This window comes from Peromyscus eremicus, chromosome 1 (genome assembly GCF_949786415.1).
Source record: "Peromyscus eremicus chromosome 1, PerEre_H2_v1, whole genome shotgun sequence".
In the NCBI taxonomy this organism is placed as follows: Eukaryota; Metazoa; Chordata; class Mammalia; order Rodentia; family Cricetidae; genus Peromyscus; species Peromyscus eremicus.
The window spans coordinates 196,993,889-197,016,981 of record NC_081416.1 but is presented as its reverse complement, the minus strand read 5'-3'; the positions used below and the strand labels follow the sequence as shown (position 1 = coordinate 197,016,981).

Genomic DNA, 23,093 nt, shown 5'->3' with positions numbered 1-23,093 from the left:
AGTTTCTTGAGTCATTTATGGAGATATTTTATTTATTCTGAAATGTGATTTTATTTGTATGTTAGTAAATAAAGTTGCCTAGTGGTCAGAGCTAAAAGCAAGCCATTTAGCAGAAGTCCTGAGGTGGTGGCACATGCCCTTAATCTGATCACAATGCAGGAAGAGTCTCTGTGTGTTCAAGGACACAGCCAAGTGGTGACCTGAAATTTTAATATCAGTATGAACCATGGAGACCTGGAGGTCTGTATAGACAGGCAGTGACAAGGAAACCATGTGGTTGGGTTTAAGTCCAATGAGAAGACAGAACAGAAAGGCAATAAAAAGACGGGTCACACAGGAGAAGGTCTCTTTCTCTCTCAGGGGAAGGACGGCAGCAACTGGTAGGCTAAAGGCTTCGCTAGTGCTCTGATCTTTTGGGCTTTTAACTCTGCATTTTGCTCTGTGTTTCTTATTTAATAAGACCATTTAGAATTTCATCTACAGTTATTTATGAATTTTGGATATCAGCCCTCTGTATGTGTGGAGTTACTGAGACATTTTCACATTCTACAGGCTGCCATTCTGTCATATTGCCAGTGTCCTTTGCCTTACAGAAGATTTTCAGTTTCATGAGGTCCCAGTTATTAATTGGTGATGTTAGTACTTGCGCTATACATGGTCTGTTCAGGAGTTGTCCCTATATGAATGAGTTTTTCTATGCTGCCAGGTTCATTGTATCACATTTTATGTTGAGGCCTTTGATCTACATGGACTTGAGTGTTATTGACAGTTGTTGTGGCCAACACCAGTAGGATTTGCTGAAGGAGATGAAAGATGCTTGATATTTCTAATCTGGAGTCTTGGTATTATAAAACTGATAAAAGAATATGGCAATATATAAACAAAGGGAGATAAGAGGGGTCATGTCAAACTTGGGAGAAGCTTTCTCTTAACACAGCAGGGTAAAAATATGCTGGAACTAGACTTGATATTGCTGATAAGAACAAAGGGGCAAACTATTGGAAAGCATACTTCTAGAAATAGAAATACACTTACACCCCATGGAACAGAACCTTTGGAGTAGTTTGTGAAGATGACCACAATGGATGAGAATGAATAAGAGATGACAAATATGCAGACTAGGGTGAGAATAGTTTGGGTGGCTCTGTCCTCAGGTGAGATTTTTAGAAAGTGTTGAGAACTGTGAATATGCTTGACTTGTCTTTTATGTCTGTAGAGGAGGCTCACCATGGAGACACTTGAGCAGGCCATGAGATCCAGACACAGGCCATCAGAGAAGCACAGTAAGAACATATAAAGTACTATAGCCACATTGCCAGAAGCAAACCATGAGCAGTACCCATAATTCATCCTGCTAGTTGCATTTTTGTTGTTGTAAATAGGGCCTGACACTCTAGTTGGAGTCAAGATGTTTTTTTTTTTTTTTGGTTTTTGGTTTTTGGAGACAGGGTTTCTCTGTGTAGTTTTGCGCCTTTCCTGGAGTCAAGATGTTTAAGCCAGCCTAGTGAGCAGGAGGGACCAATGTACTTGGTCACTCTGTGTTTAAGAGTCATCCACCTGGAGTTGCTGGGGTTGATTGTGATCACTTGGAAGCAACTTAGTAGGCACATGGCATACAGGGACATCCCCCTTGTTATGCGGTAAATATACACTATCAATTTACATCCAACATCATCTAGAAAATACTTAAATCCAAAATCTGACATTGTCCGTGGAATGCCTCTTAAGATGATAGACAAGCAGTTGGCGAACGTCAAGTGCTGTATAATCAGATCTTTTGGCATTAAATGCTTTCCAGTGACTATCAAAATGAGATAATAAAATAGTATTGAGGAATTTCCAAGCACTCCTACTGTAATCTGGGAAAAGAGGAAAATTCCTATTGCCAAGTTGTCAGAAGCCATTTTCATTCCTATTAAAATTGTAAATAAGTTTATTATGGTCTGGTAAATGAAGGCACCATGGGAATAGGGAGAAGCAGAGTACTAGGGAGGTCCCCAGGAATCCACAAAGATGACTCCACCATAGACTACTGGCAATGGTGGAGAGGGTGCCTCAGCTGACCTACTCTGATGATCAGATGGCTGAATACCCTAACTGTCATCATGGAACCCTCACCCAGTGAGTGATGGAAGCAGATGCAGAGATCCATGGCCAGGTCACAGGAGGAGCTCCAGCAATCCAATCGATGAGAGAGAGGAGAGATTCTATGAGCAAGAGATATCGAGACCATAATTGGAAAAAGTACAGAGACAACTAGCCAAACTAGTGGAATCACATGAACTATGGACCAATAGCGCCCTCTGGATGACCGAGACAGTTGTTTAGCTTAAACTGTTCAGGGGGTCCCCAGAGAGTGGGAACGGAATCTGTCCCTAGTTCATGAGCTGGCTTTTTGGAACCTAGGGCCTATGCTGAGACACATAGTGCAGCCTTGGTGCAGGGATGAGGGGCTTGGACCTGCTTCAACTGAATGTACCAGGCACTGCTGACTCCCCATGGGAGACATTACCTTAGAGGAGGTGGGAATGGGGGGTGGGTTGCAGGAGAAGGTTGGGCGTGAGAGGAAGGATTACAGGGGAATCTGTGGTTGATATGTAAAATGAATAGAAAATCTCTTAATTAAAAAAAAGGAGAAAAGAAAAAAATATTATGGTCAATAGAACCTGGGAATACATTATGAATGTGAATTATTTCAAGATGTTAGCTAAAATAATATATGTATCCATTTACTGTATTTACATAGCTCTCTCATTGAAGAAGAATTTCTAAAACTTTGTTCTTTATTGAAGGACATATCTGCACTCTTTAAACGGAAAGTTTTGAGATGTTTACTAAAGATTAGTGTTTTCACTGGATGATGTACCACATAACTTTCAAAACAGTAATAAAGAGATTGAGGCAGACATACATATAAATTTGGGGCTCACCTGGTCTACAGAGTTAGTTCCAGGACAGCAAGTGCTACACAAAGTGAAACTTTGTCTCAAAAATCCCACCCCCAAAGTCTAATGTTTTCATTGCTTTTGACCAAACACAGTGATTTAGGGTCAATTTTCAAAGATAGAATTTTTAAAACATGCCATAATTTCTGAAATTCACATGACCAAAACTCAAAATTCATCAAGAAATACATGAGAAAATAAGGAAAATCATTTTGAGAATGAGGGGTTAAATATTCAGAATATAAAGAATATTTTATTTTGAGATATATTTTAGTGTTAATTGTGTGTGTGTGTGTGTGTGTGTGTGTGTGTGTGTGTGTGTGTGTGTGTGCTTGTGGTGGTTGCATATGAAAGTGAATCCTAGCAGGGGCCAGAGGCATGAGTTCTCCCACAGCTGGATTTGTAGATGGTTATGAGTCACCAGTAGGAGCTAGTAACTGGACTCAGATTCAAAGTAAGAGCAGTATGCACTCTGAAACACTGACTCATCTCTCTACCCTAAAAAGAGTATTTAAAACTAAGTTTGAAAAATCTTAAATATAAAACAAATAAGAGATGGATTTCATCCCTGGATAAATTTCCTATGAACAATTAAAAAATGTCCATAATGTGTGCAAAATGAGGCTCAACACCACCATTAATTAAGGGAATACAATGAGGTGATGCAAATACAAGTTGCAATGAGCTATCATCACATGCAGTACAAACAGGTATTAAGCAAAAAAAATAAACATAAACAAAAGCAAGAGTTAAAGCTGCCGAGCACACGGTGAAATAAGATCCCTTGTGTCTACTCTATAAGAACATAGAATGTTGTAGAAGATTTACAAATTAGTGTTGGTTTTCTTCAACAAAATTTATAAATCGTTACCAAGTGTTGAGTAAGAAGGATAAATGAGAGGTCTGGCATTCCCCACCATTGCCCTGCTGAGTCTCAGCAGTTCTTAGGAAGAATATCAGGAAGATACAATCACTTCTTTCTTGACCATTTTTTTTTGTGTAGCTAAGTGCTCAGACTTTCTGATCTTGAATGGCTTTGCATAAAATGAATATTCATCACATAAGTATAGCAATATCTCTATATAGCCTTACAGTGTATAGAAATTAATGTTTTATTATTCAAATTTGAAATACTAAAACTCTCAGGAAAATGTTAGTAATACAAGATGTAGGTAGTGGCAACAAGGCCCAATAGCACAGGAAATGCACCAAAAATTAAAGAGTGGAACTGCATGAAATTAGAAACATTCTTCACATTAAAGAAAACTACCAGCTGAGGGGTGATACATCCTACAGAATGGGAGAGAGTCATTGACTTCTGTATTTCACTAAGGAGCTTTTTAAACTAGAATGTATAAAGTAAAATAAAGAATGAACAGTCTCTTCACAAACTTTCCAGTCATCAATCTGGTTAATTAAATGGGCAGTGAGAAGATGCATATGGGAGTAAATGATTTTTAAAAGCCTTCAACATATTTAGCTATCAGGAAAATTCAAACTGCAAGTACTTTGAGACTCCATTGCAACCCTTAGAATGATTAACATCAAGAGAATACAAAACAACAAAGACTGACAATGTGGGAAATGAATTCTACATTCTATACTGGTCGGATAGAATGTATTAAGTTTATTATAGAATTAAATAAAAGCTTTCTCAATATACTAAAAGTAGAATTACTATGTAACCCAGCTGTATAATTTCTGAGCATACACACAAAGGACTCTATGTCTTACTTGAGAGAAGTTTGTAAATCCAAGTAAACTGCTGCATTATTCAAAATAACAAGGAAATGATGTCCATCCTAGATATACATCGGTAGATATGGAAGTGATATATATATACACACACACACACACACACACACACACACACACACACACACACACAGTGGAATTTTGTTTATCTGTAAAGAAGAATGAAACCATGAAATACTCAGGAAAAACTTACAGGGAAGTCAAGAAGGTGACAGAGACACAGGAAAACAAAAACTACATGTTCTTTCTCAAAGAGGGACATGGATAACAATGTCCACATGTATGGAAGAGTTGAGAGTATGTGTTTATAGGATATGCTTCCAGAAAGGAGATCAAAAGATGCAGAAGAAAGTGGTATTGAGGAGTCAAGGGGGAGGAAATAGGACAAATTTGTCATTAAAGTGAAAAGAATTACAAAGGTATAGGGAGGTGGAAGGGTGTTTTGGGGGAATGGACAAGAAAAGTGGAAGAGAATAATCAATAAATTTGCTTGAAAATGCCATAATGATATCAAGTACTATGTTTGCTAATTAAAATTTTAAAAACCAAACCACATGATGAAAGGTGAGTACCAACTTGCCAAACATCTTCTAATCTCCACACATGCATGCTGTGTGATGTGCATATTCCTTCCCAACAGTCACTGAATCAAGGGATGAAAATGTAAAAGATATTAGAGTGATGATTGACAGGGATGCAAACAGAAGGTGATGAGTGTTTGTTTCTTGGGCACAGAGTTTTAAGTTTGTTTGTTGTTGTTTTTTTTTTGTTGTTGTTGTTGTTTCGAGACAGGGTTTCTCTGTGTAGCTTTGCGCCTTTCCTGGAACTCACTTGGTAGCCCAGGCTGGCCTCAAACTCACAGAGATCCGCCTGGCTCTGCCTCGAGTTTTAAGCTTGTGATGAAATGTTCTGGAAATCAGCTGCAGAACAATAGGATTATTTTTTCAAATGACTGGACTATAAACTGACAATAGTTAATATGATAAATGTTTGTAGTTAAAACTTGATTTTAACTTAAAAAGTAAGGGCACTGTGGTCAATAAATGAGAAATTCTTGCAATGTTGTGTGCTACACAGCTGCAGGGATGACAGTCATTTAAGATGACACTGACTTGGGCTCATTGTTTAGTGATACAAAGCTTGAGGTCATATTGATAAACTTGCATTTTTGTCTAGAAGGAAGAATTAGAAAAGTATTTGATAGGTATACAATATGATAGACTTTTGATGCTGTTATTTTGGTTTGGGATTCATTAATTAATGAATTCCCTGACATGAGACAGATATATGATAGCTTCTGAAATTGTAGACAGGGACTAAGATAACAGGAATATAGAAAGCCAAACACACCTGTGTGTATTTCCCAGAGGGGAAGAGGCCTAATTCTTCATATGACCAGAGTACTATACCTTTATGTTCTTGCAGATAACACATGAGCTGGAAGCTTCTAACAACCAATTTGGGGTTGTTAGAAATAGAACATAGAAATAGAGTCATGGAAACATCTTTCATGTTTAAGAATAGCTGAAATACCAAGAAATAAAGCATACTCCTCGTATGCATCTATTTCTTACTTGTAATTCATTTAATTTTTAACTCTTCAAGCTTCCAAAAAATTCATCTTTCCTAGTAGAAAACTATCCTATAATTCTATCATAGATAAAAATTTTAATTACCAGTATCAATGTTCTATTCCACCCATTCCTAAATAAAGCTATTTAGACACAAAAATAGAATATAGCATTTTCCAGAAGTATATAAAATGATTCATAATAGGAATGAAAATATTAAAAGTACTTCAAGCTATTTAGGATGAGATGGGGATGCAGCTCATGGCTTTTCCTGTTGGTGCAAGGCCCTGGTTGTGATTCCCAGTATCATTAGTAAACAAAAAGAAGAATGCAACTAAATCTTCCCTTCAAAATCTAAAACTTAGGAAGAGACATGTAGAAAGTGATAGAGAGAAGGTGAGAAAGATGGAGATGGAGCCAGAGACATAGAGGAGAGATAGAGACAAAGGCGACCAAGTGAAGCTAGACAGATGAAAATGAGGTGATATCACTAGGAGATATTTTACTAAGATATTTCTACTAAGAGAGACTCAGTACCAGCTCATGGGAAGAGCAAGGTTCACGCACTTTGGGGAGGACTGGCGACAGTTGACTCTGCCCTGAGTTATAAGTAGCCCCAGTTTCATCCAAAAATCCATTCAAATTCCCTGTTCCTGACCCAATACCAGAGTTTCCCCTACCCACCTATTTCCTTATATTCGTTCCTACCTTCTGTCTTTTTTCTTCCTTCTTTCCTTTCTTCCCTCCTTTCTTCCTTCCTTTCTTTCTGTCTTCTTTCCTTCCTCACCTCCTTCTCTCTTTTCTTTTACCAGAGCTGTTGAAAGAATTTTTTAATATTTTTAAGTACAAGTATGATTAAGAGAGGCACTTAGCTGGAAAATAAAACTTATCCAATAGCATAAGCATGGCTTCTCCAAGGCGTGCTTTCTAATGTCTTTAATTCTTGGTGTGCCTATTCTCTGGTCACTCACCTTAGTGCTCGGTGACACCATGATGGTAGGTGTTGCCCTGAGAAGTGAGACTCTGCTATAACTGGGATGGGACACTTGCCCTGAATTAAAGGTTCATGATCTCTTGGTACTCTTTCCCAGAAGATTGGTGATTTTCAAATAACTTCTAGACCCATGATGACAGCCTTTCCACAAGGGTCTGAAGTAACTTTTAAATACCTTCGTCATGTCACAAAAGAAAATAAAATGAGCAACTCCAAGGAAGCAATTAGAAATTAGAATGGGAACTTTTCTGCCAGTCCTTTGGGCACAAAGCATATGGCAGAGAGGCATGCAGAAGGAACAGATCCCCATTGTTATTAAAATAGAGGCAAGCTGCATGGCCTTGCCCCAAGAGGGACTTTCCCTATCACCTTGTATCCTAGATACTATCAACATCTCCAAACTATGAGGTCCCAAAGACAGTCAGGAAAAATGCCTACCTGAATTGGCTATTAACACATCAAAGCAGAATCACTCAAGACATAGGACAATATTTCAGTAGATAAATATGTTTGATGTAGAAATCTGATGACCAAAGTTTGTATCAATGAACAACATTAGAACACAGTACCAAGGATTGGAGTGAAGGCTCAGTGGGTAAGAACCTTTCTTACTTTTGTAGATGACCAAGGTTCAGTTTCAAGCTCAGATATGACAGCTCAGAAGAGCTTGTGATTCCAGATCCTGAGGATCTGATGACCCTTCTGATATGCAAGGGATTCTTCACAAATGTAAACATATATACACTTAGGCACACACACACACAAAATAAAATGAAATAAAATAAAGTGAAACAAAAAATTTGAAGGGCAGATCCAGTGGCAGAGACATCTGTCCTATGAGCTCCTAAGAGGTGTGAAAAATGAAGACAAGAGGATCTCTAAGAATCTGATCTCTCCTGGGATTCAAATTGTAGAACAAAACAGTCTCTCTTAAGTAAGGTAGAACATAAGGCCCCAAAACCCTATAGTACAGAGGCCCACTAACACATAGGACGCACACATACTCACATGAAACATAATACACAGGAGTTACACAGAAACCTCACAATTTATTTACTAATGAGAATTAAGATAACAGCCAATATTTGGGCATTTGGTAATCTTTAGTGACCAAACTGTCAAATCTCTCGTCTTCTTTACCCTCACATGGCACTTGGAAGTGACAACAGATGGAAGGAACAATCCAGAAGTTAAAGGCACATCTTCATTGACTAAGTACTAGTTAGAAGCTACATGCTTCTTCATGTGCAGATGAGAACCTGAGCTGGAGCCCTGCTAACCTCGGGGGAGGGGGTACACAATTCAGGCTGATTTGTGGCACTTCCTCAGGTGATGGTGTATGTGGCTGACTGGTGGAAGCTATGGTTACACAGGGAGCAGGTGTAGGGCTTCTCTCCTGCATGAATCATCTCATGAGCTTTCAGGGTGGTCTTGTGGCTTCTGTGGGTTATGTCAGACCTCATGAGCTAGGAAGTCTGAGACTGGATAGAAGTCTTTCTGACAAATGGGACAGCAAAATGGCCTCTCATTGCCGTGTCTTCTGTGGTGGGCTGAAAGTTTACAGGGATATTTGAAGATTTTGGGACATTATTCAAATTTGTAGTTTTGAGGTTTTGCTGGAGTCTTGAGCTTTGATCTGCATATGTGGAGATTATCGCATGATTTTGGTACACAGGGTCCCAGAGTAATTCTTCTAACAGCTAGAGGTATTTTGACTTGCTCTTCTGACATCCTGAGGGATTCCAAAAGAAACACCCACATTTTCAGGCTTAGGATAATGCCATCTCTGGATAACAAGAAGGGAATCCATCTCATTTATAAGACTACTAACACAGCCATTTCTTTCAGCATTGCAGAGGAGTTGTAGCCATAGTCTCTGTTTTCATGCCCTGTGGAAATAAGAGAGCCTATGAAACTGTGTTTGGGAAGGGAACCCCACAAGACACCCCTCTGCCTTCCAGCTTCCCTACTGAATGTTGCCAAGAATGTATCTTGTGGGATCTGCAAAAGTATCCTTGCATTCTCTTGTGCTAGAGTTGTTGCTGATTTCCTTTGTTTCAAAGGCCTCTTGACTTGTTTGAGGACATGTTCTGAGAAAAGAGGGCTTTTGTTGTGGAATATTAGTTTAAGATATGTTCCATTTGTTTATGCTGTGAAATATCTGTTTATTGATGCAAAGATGTGTTGCATTCTTTTATGCTGCATTTGTTTAACTCTGTGAAGCTGTGTTGCTTGACCTGTCTAAAATACCTGATTGGTTTAATAAAGAGCTGAAAGGAAGGCAGCTAAGCAGTAAAGAGGGATAGGCATGGCTGCCAGGCAGAGAGAATAAATAGGAGGAGATTTCTAGGCTCTATAGAAGAAGGAGGAGCAAGAAAAGGAGATGGAGAGGTGGAATCCAGGGGCCAGCTACACAGACAGCCAGTGTGTAAGAAGAAAAGAAAGATATATAGAATAAAGAAAAGTAAAAAGCCCAGAAGCAAAATGTAGTTAAAAAGAAATGGGATAATTTCAGTTAGAAAAGCTGTCTTGAAATAAGCCACACTAAGGCTGAGCAATCATAAGTAACAATGATTCTCCGTGTATTTATATGGGAGGTGGGTGCTGGTCCCACAAAATGTAAAGAAAAAACCAATTACAGGCTTCCTGTCCCTGTTGGAGAAATGGACCTCTAGATAAGATCAGATGACCATTATCAATGAATCTTCAGAAGACAGATAACCTGCCCTCAACCTGCTTGTACAGGGTACCCAGACTGGAGGTTGGTTCATTTCTCTATCCCTCATCTCTAATGATGCCATCCTGGCATTCCCAGGTTATTTTCTCTAAAGTCACTATTTACAGTGTTTCCAATGTTGAGTCCCTGTTGCTAGAGAAAAAAAAGTTAGTTTCTTATGAGCTCTGGCCACAATGTTGTCTTCCAGTCTTCAAGCCATTAAAGGAGAATCAGCCTTTCTTTAAGGGACCAGCCTTTGTTTACCACATGGGCCTAACTTCATCTGATCCTCCCTCACATACATTTTCTCCACAGATGCACACTGCCTCTGCTCTTAGGAACATGACTGGCCATTATGGCAGCAGTGTACTTGTAATTGGTTTCAGTCATGAAATTCTCAATTTAAAACAAAGCTCAAAATGGTGTGAATGTGGAATAAAAGAAATTGTGAAATGAGAACTTGTGTACGGATTAAGAAACTCAAATAAATAGTACTCTGTAGTTGTCAGCATCATTAATTGAGCATTTTGGAAGCAGAGGATGTATAATTTCCCTGTGTTCCTGGCCATTCAAGGTTACCCAGTAAAACCATGTTTCTAAAAATAAAGAAACCAAACAAACATAACAACAGACAATGAGGATATCCAGAGAATCATCATGTCATGCTTCAAAACCTGTACTCCACAAAATTGAAAATCTAAAAGAAATGGCCATGTTTCTGGATAGGTGCCACATACCAAAATTAAATCAAGATCAGATAAACAATTTAAATAGACCTACAAACCCTAAGGGAATAGAAACAGTCATTAAAAGACACCCAGTCAAAAAAAGTCCATGGCCAGATGGTTTCAGTGCAGAATTCTTCAAGAATTTCAAAGAAGAACTAATATCAATACTCTTCAAATTGTTCAACACAATAGAAACAGAAAAAACATTACTAAATTCTTTTTTTATGAGTCTATAGTTACACTGATACCCGTACCACACAAAGATGCAACAAAGAAAGAGAATTACAGACCAATCTCCCTCATAAACATTGAAGCAAAAATACTTAATAAAATACTGGCAAACTAAATCCAAGAACACATCAAAAAATTATCCACTATGACCAAGTTAGCTTCATCCCAGAGATGCAAGGATGATTCAACATATGAAAATCTGTCAATATATAACACCATGTAAACAAAATGAAAGAAAAAACCACATGATCGTCTCATTAGATGCTGAAAAAGTCTTTGACAAAATCCAATACTCCTTCATGATAAAAATCTTGGAGAGATCAGGAATACAAGAAACATACCTAAACGTAATAAAGGCAATTTACAACATGCAGACAGCCACTATAAAATTAAATGGAGAGAAACTCAATGCGATTCCACTAAAATCAGGAACAAGACAAGGCTGTCCACTCTCCCAATATCTATTCAAAATAGTACTCAAAGTTTTTCTAGAGCAATAAGACAACAAAAGGTGATCAAGGTTATACAAATTGGAAAAGAAGAAGTCAAAATTTTTCTACTTGCAGAAGATATGATAGTATGCATAAGTGACCCCAAAAATTCTATGAGAGAACTCCTACAGCTGACAAACACCTTCAGTAATGTGGCAGGATACAAGATTAACTCAAAAAAATCAGTAGCTCTCCTATATACAAATGATTACCAGGTGGAGAAAGAAATCAGAGAAACACTACCCTTCACATATCTACGAATAATATAAAATACTTGGGGTAATCCTAACTAAGCAAGGACCTGTATAACAAGAACTTTAAGGTTCTGAAGAAAGAAACTGAAGAAGACATCAGAAAATGGAAAGATCTCCAATGGTCATAGTAAAACCAACATAGTAAAAATGGCAGTCATACCAAAAGCAATCTACAGACTCAATGCAATCCCCATCAAAATCCCAACACAATTCTTCACAGACTTGGAAAGAACAATACTCAACTTCATTTGTAAAAACAAGAAACCCAGGATAGCTAAAACAATACTGCACAACAAAACCACCTCTGGAGGCATTACTATCCCTGACATCAAGCTCAACTATAGAGCTATAGTAATAAAAAAAAACAGCTTGGTATTGACATAGAAACAGATATATGGACCAATGAAATAGAACTAAAGACCCTGATATTAATCCAAACACATATGCACATCTCATTTTTGAAAAAGAAGCCAAAACTGTACAATGGAAAAAAGAAAGCATCTTCAACAAATGGTGCTGGCATAACTGAATGTCAACTTGCAGAAGATTGCAAATAGATCAATATCTATCACCATGCACAAAACTCAAGTCCCAGTCTATCCAAGACCTCAATATAAAAACAATGGCTGAGGGGTTCCCAACTGGATCAGGCCCTCTGAATGGGTGAGACAGTTGATTGGCTTGATCTGTTTGGGAGGCATCCAGGCAGTGGGACCGGGTCCTGTGCTCATTGCATGAGTTGGCTGTTTGAAACCTGGAGCCTATGCAGGGTCGCTTGGCTTGGCCTGGGAGGAGAGGACTGGACCTGCCTGGACTGAGTCTACCAGGTTGATCTCAGTCCACAGGGGAGGCTTTGCCCTGGAGGAGGTGGGAATGGGGGATGGGCTAGGGGGAAGGTGAGGATGGCTTGAGGGGAGAGAGCAAGGGAATCTGTGGCTGAAATGTAGAACTGAATTGTATTTCAAAATTAAAAAAAGATAAATGGTTTATATTTTATAGAAAAAAAAAGCCAGTTACACTGAACCTGATACAAGAGAAACTATGAAGTATCCTTGAACACACTGGTACAGGAGACCACTTCCTAAATATAACACCAGTAGCATAGACACTGAGAGCAACATTTAATAAATGGGACCTCCAGAAACTGAGAAGCTTTTGTAGAGCAAAATACACTCTCAATAAGACCAAATGACAGCCTACAGAATGGGAAAAGATCATCACCAACCCCACATCTTACAGAGGGCTGATCTCCAAAATATATAAAGAACTCAAGAAACTAGACATCAAGATAACGAACAATCCAATTAAAAAATGGGCTATAGAGCTTAAACAGAGAATTCTCAATGGACAAATTTCAAATGGCTGAAAGACATTTAAGGAATTGCTCAGCATCTTTAGTCATCAGGGAGATGCAAATAAAAACCACCCTGAAATACCATCTTATACCTGTCAGAATGGCTAATGAAAGCACTGCAGACAGTTTATGTTGGAGAGGATGTGGAGCAAGGGGAACACTCCTCCACTGTTGGTGCAAGTGTAAATTTGTATAGCCAGTTTGGAATCAGTATGGCGATTTCTCAGAAAATTGGGAATCAATCTACCGCAAAACCCAACTATACCACTCTTGGGCATATACCCAAGGAATGCTCAATCTTACCACAAGGATACATGCTCAGTTATGTTCATAGCAGCATTATTTGTAATAGTCAAAACCTGAAAGCCACCTTGATAACCCTCAACTGAAGAATGGATAAAGATAATGTAGTGCATGTACACAATGGAGTACTACTCAGCAGCAACAACAATGACATCATAAAATTTGCAGGCAAATGGATAGAACTAGAAAATATCATCCTGAATGAGGTAACCCAGACTCAGAAGTACATATAAACATGGTATGTACTCATTCATAAGTGGATACTAAATGTAAGGCAAAGTAAAACCAGACTACAACCCACAGCTCCAAAGAAGCTAACTAACAAGGAGGACTCTAAGCTGGACACATGGATCACCATAGGAAGGGGAAATAGATGACATCCATGAGTAAAATGGGGATGGGGGGCAATGGAGGGTAGGTGATGGGGGATGAGAACCTAAGGGAATGGGATGGTCAAGCTGGAACAGGGACAGAGTGGGAGAACAACGAAAGAGATATCATGATAGAAAGAGATATCATGTGGCTAGGGAGATACCAGGTGCTAGGGGACTGAAGTGATGGCTCAGCAGTTCATAACTGGCTGGTTTTGCAGAAGACTTCTTTTGGTTCACAACATCTGTTTCAGATGGCTCACAACAGCCTGTAATACCTGGCACTTCTCATCTCTGTAGGAACTAAAAAACACGGTTACATACACACATGCCCACACACATACACACAAATAAATTTAAATATTTTTTTAAAAGATTAGAAAATGAAAAAAAAGACTGAGCAATACCAACACAAAGAGGAATATTTGGCCTACACAAGGAAAGGCTTTTGATTGATGAATAGAAGTTTCCAAAGTTGAGAATGCAGGATAGTTTCAAGCCTTCAGTGTTTAAAATTTATATTGTTTATCTCAACAGAAAATGTTCCTTAACATAAGGTATCAAGTTTCCTCCCCTTGATTCTTTAATATTAGTAATTTATCCATATCCTTTTTTTTCTCAATAGAGAAAGAATGACTCCTGAGAATGTAGCAGTAGGGATCCTCTTCTCCCAGACAGCCATAGGAATCCTGGGCAACTGGTCACTTCTGCTTCATTATTTCATTTTGATATGTACTGAAAAGTGTTTGATGCTGAAAGACCTGATTATAAAACACCTAATCTTTGCTAACTTTTTGGTTATTATCTCAAGAAGGATTCCACAAATAGTGTCAGAATTTGGATTGAAATCTTTCCTGGATGACTTTATATGTGAACTTGTTGTGTACTTTATTCTAGTACCCCAAGGTGTTTCCCTGTGCACCACGTACGTGTCTCCTCAGCTGCTTTCAAGCAATCACAACCAGCCCCAGCAGCACGAGATGGATGAAGCTTAAACACAGAGCCATCAAGTACATTGGTTCCTCATGCTCATTTAGCTGGTTTGTGCATCTGATCCTCAACATCACAACTGCTGTGAGAGTAACAGATCCTCATAAGAGCAGGAATGGCACCAACAGATTCAGTTTTGGATACTGTGCTGGGTTTGTTTCTGGAACCATTACAGATTCACTGTATTTGTTTCTGTTCTGCTTCAGTGATGGTCTGTATTTGGGTCTCAAGGTCTGGACTAGTGTCACCATGGTGTGCATCCTCCACAGGCACAAGAAAGAAGGGACAGCATATTCACAGTGCCCAGGACTGCCCTAGAGTCTCCTAGAGTCTCCCCTGTATCCAGAGACATTCAATCCATTCTGATCTTTATGTGGACCCTTCTCACCTGCTACTCCATCTTTTCCATCCGGGTTCTTTATATGGTGTTCTTTGATAATTCAGGTTGATCAGTCCTAAAAATATTTGCAATTCTACAAACAAGTTTTTCCACATCCAGCCCTTTCGTTCTCCTCAGAAATAAAATTCTCCCTCCAGGTTGTACTTTCTTCATTGTAGAAAATGTAAAATTTTAAACTATTTTTACATGTTCTAGTAGCTTATTTTCTCTAATATATTCATGTGTTCCTTCATCAATCATGACTCTGTCTCCTTAGACCTGATCAACCAGAATGTTTTATATGAATTTCACAACAGGAACAGCCTTGACTGTAGTCTTAGTCCTTCAACTGAATGACTTACATGAAAGTAGGAGACACTGCAAAGTATCTAGGAATTTCAGTCATTTGAAATAGCATCTTTATAGAACTGGCTCCTGGCTTTATAAATCCACTGATAATCTATCCTGTGATAGCACTCAAAATTGTCTGTGAAATGTGTGCAGTGTTAGGCATTGCCCAGCATTTAACACATATATGAACAAATTATATATAACTTGAAAATTTTTGATTACTTTTTGGTGAAGTAATTGTGACCCTGAGAAAATACATCAGATGGACTAACCTTTCCTGAATGTTCAGTCAGAGTTCCCTGGCTGTCTTTTTAAATCTTGAAATGAGTATTTTATTGTATTCCTCTAGGAGCATGAGGTGGAAGATAGTTTTATCAGTAGATTTGGGGTTTATATGAAGGGTTGGTGCTGGGAAATAGAGCATTTGGGGTTTGAGGGATGTGCTGAGATGGGCTGAAAATCAACTCATGTTGAGAAACTGAACTGAGTAGAATAGATCAGAAGTAATAACTTCTGGAAATAGTAGCCTAGGTGAACCCTAAACCCAATGTTGTAAAGTCGTACTTCTGAATCATTTGTGCCAGTGAGGTGGTAGAAGAGGAATGGGAGCTATTTGGGAGAGGTGTGATTTAACCAAAACTAATGATGTTTGGGAAACTCATGTAATAATTTACCAGTGTATAACCTGACTGGAAAATACAATTTAATAAGGAATTTTAACAGAGATATTCAGCATGATTTAGCAGAAACCATGGGTTTTCAAAAAAAATTCTGCTTCTGGATGAGATATATATTTCTTTATTTATTATTTGGAGAGTCTCCTGTGTTGCAGAATATTGGTATCCTGCATAGAGATGTGTTGCTCTGAGTGGTTTAATAAATAGCTAAATGGAATATAGGTAGACAGTAGAGAATAGGCAGGACTTCCAGGCAGAGAGAGAGAAACTGGGAGGAGGAAGCAGGAAACTGGGATTTTGCCAGCAGATTCAGAACAAGTCAGATGTGCCCAACTAAGAGAGGCTAACAGAGCTACATGGAAAAATGTAGATTAGAAAATACATAGGTTAATTAAGTTAAAAGAGCTGGTTGTGATAAAGCATAAGCTAAGGCGAAGCTTCATAGTTAATAATAAATCTCTGGGTCATTATTTGTGGGCTGGTGGTACAAAGATAGTCCAACAAGAATGTGTGCTGCAACCCCCAGACTCCCAAACCATTGAGGTATGGCTATTGTTCTTGGTTGCTTACTTGAACTGGGTGGTAAGACTCTCTTTCTCAGTACACCATACAGATTAGTTGCAGAACATTGAAAAATCAATCTTGAACTGACCAGAAAACTCTTTTCCTGTTGGCTAGGTGGCATAGTACTGGAGGTGCTACATCAGCTTGTGGGAGAGAAGAGACATTAATGGTCTTATTCAGCACTGGACCCTGCAGGCTACAATAATGACCTACCCAAGCAAGATGTGCAAATGGTACATTAGTGTCATGGTTGTTACTCAGATAACCAGTTGCTTTCTTATTTTATCTGGGGCTAATAACACAAGAGGGAATTCATGCCTATTCCTGCAAATCTGGTCAAATCTCCAAATCTTGGGAGATCTTAGACCCTATAGGGCAACCTACCACAGCTGTTTTCTTAAGTAGTCATATTGTCCAACTGCTGCCTTTTAAATATTTATGTTTGTACTCATAGATTTGTGTTATACTAAACCTTGGTCAGAGAAGCTTCTTTTTTGTAGCAGTTAATGCATGAACTCATAACAAGTCAAGTGCTGAGAATGAGTTGTGAGTACTCAGCCATAGACATCCATTACTCCAGGTGCAGGGGACACGGCATATAAGAAGAAACAGAAAGAAAATTACAATATAGAAGATACAGAGGACAGCTATGAAATTCTGTCTTCCGTATATGACATGCCTTCTTCCCATCTGGACTCACAGCCACTGTGGTTACGGGCATTAGATCTACACAATGTTCAGCCAGTGAAGATTCCAGAATGGATGGGGGAAGGGTTACTAATGCCCCACTCCTATATATGGACCATTGGCAAGTGGTCGGTACTGAGAGCAGGAGAGTGACTTTTCCTTGGGTGTTTGAGAACTAAGTTGACCAAACAACAGTGATGACCCACAACCATGAGCTATTAGTAGTACTAATTGGACTCAGGGGGCACACAAAAAAGAGAAACAAAAAAAAGAAAGGATGTGAAATTGAGAGGTAGATATACTGGAGAGGAGATATTGGAAAAGAGGTGGGGGAATAGGTATGACCAGGCTACACTGTGTGTGTGTGTGTGTGTGTGTGTGTGTGTGTGTGTGTGTGTGTGTGTGTATTTTAAAATCATAAAGAAAAGTATTTTAAAATAAACGTAAACCCCCCTAACCAATGATTCTTTCTTAAATTTATGCCATCAAAATACATGCACATTGCAAATAGAATCCCTTTGCTAGGAAGTTCAGAGAATCCTCATTTATACAAGCTCAAAATTCTCATTTATGCAATCTCAAAACTGGAATCCGCACATCAGCTGTTCAGATATATAACTGTAAACACATGCACTAGTGTTTCTTCAGACATGAAAATGAATGGACTCCAGCTGCACAGAAATGAAATGAGAAGCTCTTAGAAAATGTGGCTTCAAAGAAGTGAGATGTAAAATTTTCCTGGAATCTCCAATTTCAAGGCCCCTTGGTGCTGGTTATTAACTTCTGACATCACCTAAGATATTAGGTGGTGAGTTAAAGCTGACAGGTCTGCTCAAATCCAGACAAAGCCACATATTTCCCTTGTTCCCTCTCCTCTGCTCTAGGCATGGGACTTGTGTGGCTCTCCTTGTGACACCCTGAGTACTCTAAGGACTCACAGAAAAGTTTTTCTCAACTCTTTATAATGCCTTCTTGGATTTGCTGTCTTAATCTGGACTTTTTTCTTTTACAGGTAATTGGAGCATGGCTGTTGAAAAGGTATTCTTAATTCCCCATGTAGATGCTGTTATGGATCTAGAGCTGAAAATCACAGGTCCTGTGAGGGAAAAGACCAGGGAATTATAAGCCTGTAAGTAAGGGACCAGAGTCTCATCTCAACAAGACAGACTTAGTTGCTTACTCCAACTTCTGTGTTAAACAGAACACATGGTAAGTACATTTTCTCTTTATACCAAGCCACAAGTGACTGGAGAATCTATATTTAGAGGGAATAAGGGAAAGTTACTGTTGTTAAGTACTGAAGTAAGATGATGAAAAGGATTTCACATGAAATGGAAGCTATTTTTTGCTGGCAAAGGATGATGGACAGTTTCCTGCCTTTCCCTCTCTGTGCATTCAGCAAGCTCCAAAGGGTCCCTTCCTATCTTATGATACATTGACTCCACTCATTTCTATATGTGTTATGAATATACATGCAAATGAAAACATCCAGTTAGACAGACAGACAGATAGATAGATAGATAATAAGTAGATGATAAATAGGTAGGTAGGTAGGTAGGTAGGTAGATACATAGATAGATACATGTTGCATAGGGAGGTAGGTAGATAGATACATACATACATACATAGATACATAGAGATACACAGAGATAGATAGATACGTAGATAGATAATAGATAATGTAGTATATGTGTATGGCTAGCAGAGGAGTGGTTGGATATTCTTCCATTTTCCTCTCTACCGTTTTTATTTAAACAAGATCTCTGGCTGAATCTAGAGCTTGTGTTTTTTTTTTCTAAGTTGATGACCAACAACCCCCAGCAATATCATGTAGGCAGTGTGATCTTAACTCAGGTCTTGATACTTGTAGTAAGTGCTCTTACCTTTTACCCCATCTATTCTGCCCATGTATTATCCATTTTAGGGGTTGAATTCTGCTCTTATTTTTCCCTCCTTTTGGAGAAAAGTTCCTTTTAAGATTTATTTCTATTATTTTAGATTACAGGTATTTGTGTTTCTATCTGTTTGTGGGTATGTTCATATATGTGTACAGGAGCCAGTAGAGCCCAGAGGTATCAGATTCTTCCTAGAGCCAGAGTTGCAGGCAGTGGTGAGGCACTCTGTGGGTGTCACAAACAGAACCCAGGTTCTTTGAAAGAATAGCAAGTGCTTTTAACTACTAACCCATCTCCCCAGCCCCCAAAGTTACCAATCTTAAAATCACAGGTGTGTAAGCCATTAATGACTTCCTAAAAAAAGATGATTTATTTTCTTAAAGAAATAGGTACTTTAAACCACAGCTTTTGTGTGACTGAATGGACAGTGTGCATATTGAGCAACAATGCACACACAGTATGATTGGCTCCTCCTCATTGCAGACTCATTTAGAATTCCTGTGTTTCAACTGAGAATTCTTCCAGTTAGTTTTGCAAAAGTTTGGGACAATAGATACCCTTCTGCATCAGCTTAAGGGATGTACAGAAAACACAGTTACTATTATCCTCAGCACTTTATCATGAGTTTTATGAATACTATTCTTGATTGAAAACCCGATGGGGAAAGCTAACTGTTGACTGGTGTGGTTTTGACCATTCCTGGTACAATCTGAAGTTCAGCAGACATGTAGGACATGAGCCCAGGGTTCAAGTGAAAAGGTGATGGAGAGTGCTGGCCCTTCCAGGAACCCAGAAAGAGCATCACAGGCTGGACAGGGCTGGACTCAAGCAAAGAACACTGCAAGGAGAGCAGGGCGGGGGGGGCATTCTGGGAACTGTTGCTTCTGAGCACTTCCCTCTGTATGTGAATCCACTACAAATTCAGACACAGCTTCTCCAGTTCCCTTGATGCCCAGCCTGAAAGACACTTTTCTAGTTTTTCAAAATGAATTTATGGAAAATTCTCCTTTGAAGTGCATCAGAGAGATGACTAGCATTCATTTTCTGGTTTAGACCTTTTATCACTTTTCCTCCATGTTGTTGAAGAAATTTCATATTGAGCTATCTGTGTACTGACAAAGTCGTTCCTTTCTAGATGTTCTATTATCTCTTTACATCTTCCACTTCCCATTATTTTGGAAGAACTGCTTATTATTCATTATAGACTGATGAAATGACTGAACCCAAATACGGCATCTATCACAAAATCTGACTCATTGGAGCTGTCTTGTTTGAACACAGTATCTCATACATTGCCTGATTTTCCACATTGTTTAATAGCCTGACACTTTTCACCCTGTGAACCAATGTATTTTGTCTTATCCCCTTCTCCCTGTCTAATTTCAGGCTAGTGTGCTGTTAAGTCTCTTGTTCTACACAATGTATTTGATTGCTCTCTTCCTACCTCACTACATCACTTAACTGCAGAAGCTTTATTAAGCAAGTAGGTGACTTAGTATAAACTTCTATGAGTAGAAATTTTCTATTCACTTTACATGCCAACCACAAATCTCCCTCTCTTCCCTCTTCCCACCACCAGACTTCCACCCAACCCACCCCCTCATCCCCACATTTTCCAAATTGAGGTTTCCCATGGGGAGTCAGCAGAGCCTGGCACGCTCAGCTGAGGCAGGTCCAAGCCCCTCCCCCCTGCACCAAGGCTGTGCAAGGTGTCACACCCTAGGCACTGGTCCCCAAAAAGCCGCCCATGCACCAGGGACAGATCCTGATCCTCCTACCTGCCGCCCACCCCCAAACAGTTCAAGCTAAACAACTGTCTCCCATATTCAGAGGAACTAGTCTAGTCCTACTGGGGCTCTACAGCTATTAGTCCACAGTTCATGGGCTTTACTGGCATGGCTGGCCATCTCTGTATGTTTTCCCATCATGATCTCCACTTCCCCTGCCCACAGAATCCCTCCTCTCTCTCATCAATTAGATTCCCGAATCTCAGCCTGGTGCTCAGCTGTGGATCTCTGCATCTGCTTCCATAAGTCACTAGATAAAAGCTCTATGATGACAGTTAAGGTATTCACTAGTCTGTTCACCAGAGTACATCAGTCCAGGCATCCTTTCGACCATTGCCAGAGTCCAAGGTGGGGTCATTCTGTGGATTCCTGAGAACTTCCCCAGCACCCTGCCTCTTCCTATTCCCATGATGTCTTCATTTTTATGGTATCTCTTTCCTTACTCTCCCACCCTGTCCCTGTTCCAGCTTGACCCTCTCATTTCCTTATGTTCTCATCCCCATTCTTTGCCTTCCATCACCCCCACACACACACACACTCCCAGTTTGCTAATGTAGACCTCATCTCTTTCTCCTTCACTCGGCTATCTATGTGTCCTTCTTAGGGTCCTTGTTAGCTAGCTTCTCTGGAGCTGTGGGTTGTAGTCTGGTTGTCCTTTGCCTTATATCTAGTATCCACTTATGAGTGAGTACATACCATGTTTGTCCTTCTGAGTCTGGGTTAGCTCACTCAAGATGATATTTTCTAGTTCTATCCATTTGCCTGCAAATTTCATGATATCGATAATGATGTAATTTGAGCTACAAATAATTAATACACATTTACATGTCTTCTTCCTGGTTGTATTGATGCTGTTAAATTTGTTTATCTCAGGTGAAAAGAACATGGTTCCTGAGAACTTGCCAATGGGGATTCTTTTTTTTTTCTCTAACAGCTGTTGGGATTCTTGGCAACTGGTCAGTTCTTCTTCCATATATCATGTCTGTATTCACTGGAAAAAGTCTGATGCCCAAAGACCAGATTTTAAGTCATTTGATTCTAGCCAATTCCTTGGTCATTATCTCAAGAGTAATTCCTCACATAATGGTACAGCTGGGCTTGCAATATCTCCTGGGTGACCTTTTATGTAAACTCACTCTCTACAGTAATCGAGTGGCCCGGGCCATTTCCCTGCACTGCACCTGCCTCTTGAGTTGCTTCCAAGCAATCACAATCAGCCCCAGCAACTCCAGGTGGATGAAGCTTAAACACAGAGTCTCCAAGTACATGGCTCGGTCCTGCTCACTCAGCTGGCTTGTGCATCTGCTCCTAAACAGCAAAACAGCTATAGATGTGATTGGACCTGATACTAACAAAAACTTCACCAAGAAAATCAAGTTGGGGTACTGCTCGGTGTTTGTTGCTAGCAATCTTGTAACTGTACTATGTCTGTTATTGCATTGTTTCATTGATGGTCTGTATTTGGGTCTCATGGTTTGGACCAGTGACTTCATGATGCGCATCCTCTACAGGCACAAGATTCAGCTACAACATATTCACAGTGCCCAGCATTCTCTCAGAGTCTCCCCTGAAGACAGAGCCACAAAAACCATCTTGACCCTTGTCTGTATCTTTTGTCCTCTCCTATTCAATGTCCTTCATATTAGTTATCTATAATGTGGCATTTGACAATCCAAGTCTGTGGATAATCAACATATTTACATTCCTAGACACATTTTTTCCCACATTTTGCCCCTTCATCCTCATCCGTAATAACAAATCTGGTACAAAGAATCATTTTCCCTGCTGTAGGAGAAGGTAATTTAACATGATGATGTGTGTGTTATGATAAATTTAAATATTCTTTCATCTATTACTGATCATTAGACTCACACATGACCAGGTGTTGTTTAGCAAGTTAATGGCTCTCTAAATTAAGCATTGCCAGTTGTTACTGCAGTCATAATGCTGCCTAAGCAGTTCCATGACATGAAGATATCCCTTTATTTTTATTCTAAAAGCTAAGAGATTGGGGATCATCATGTACTAGGTGGAGCTCCAGGAGTCCAAT

General features: G+C 39.3%; 1 protein-coding gene and 1 pseudogene across 1 annotated transcript; one reads left to right on the top strand and one right to left on the bottom strand.

Annotated features, from left to right (window-relative positions):
- Positions 1-900: 900 nt before the first annotated feature.
- LOC131904575 (vomeronasal type-1 receptor 4-like) lies at positions 901-1,934 on the bottom strand. The gene is made up of 2 exons (XM_059255672.1): positions 1,486-1,934; positions 901-1,420 (listed from the first exon to the last, which is right to left on the bottom strand). The coding sequence occupies exons 1-2, from the start codon at positions 1,908-1,910 to the stop codon at positions 901-903; spliced, it is 945 nt and encodes a 314-aa protein (XP_059111655.1). The 5' UTR covers positions 1,911-1,934.
- Positions 1,935-21,891: 19,957 nt separating this feature from the next.
- LOC131904564 (vomeronasal type-1 receptor 1-like) lies at positions 21,892-22,844 on the top strand (annotated as a pseudogene).
- The last annotated feature ends 249 nt before the right edge of the window (positions 22,845-23,093 follow it).

Bases quoted from the DNA above. Each gene is read 5' to 3' on its own strand.
- LOC131904575 (XM_059255672.1), bottom strand. From the start codon at position 1,910: ATGAAAATGGCTTCTGACAACTTGGCAATAGGAATTTTCCTCTTTTCC. The intron at 1,421-1,485 runs TGACTCCAGGAA...AAAACCAAAAAA, and splicing joins CTAGGCTGGCTTAAACATCT to AAAAAAAAACATCTTGACTC.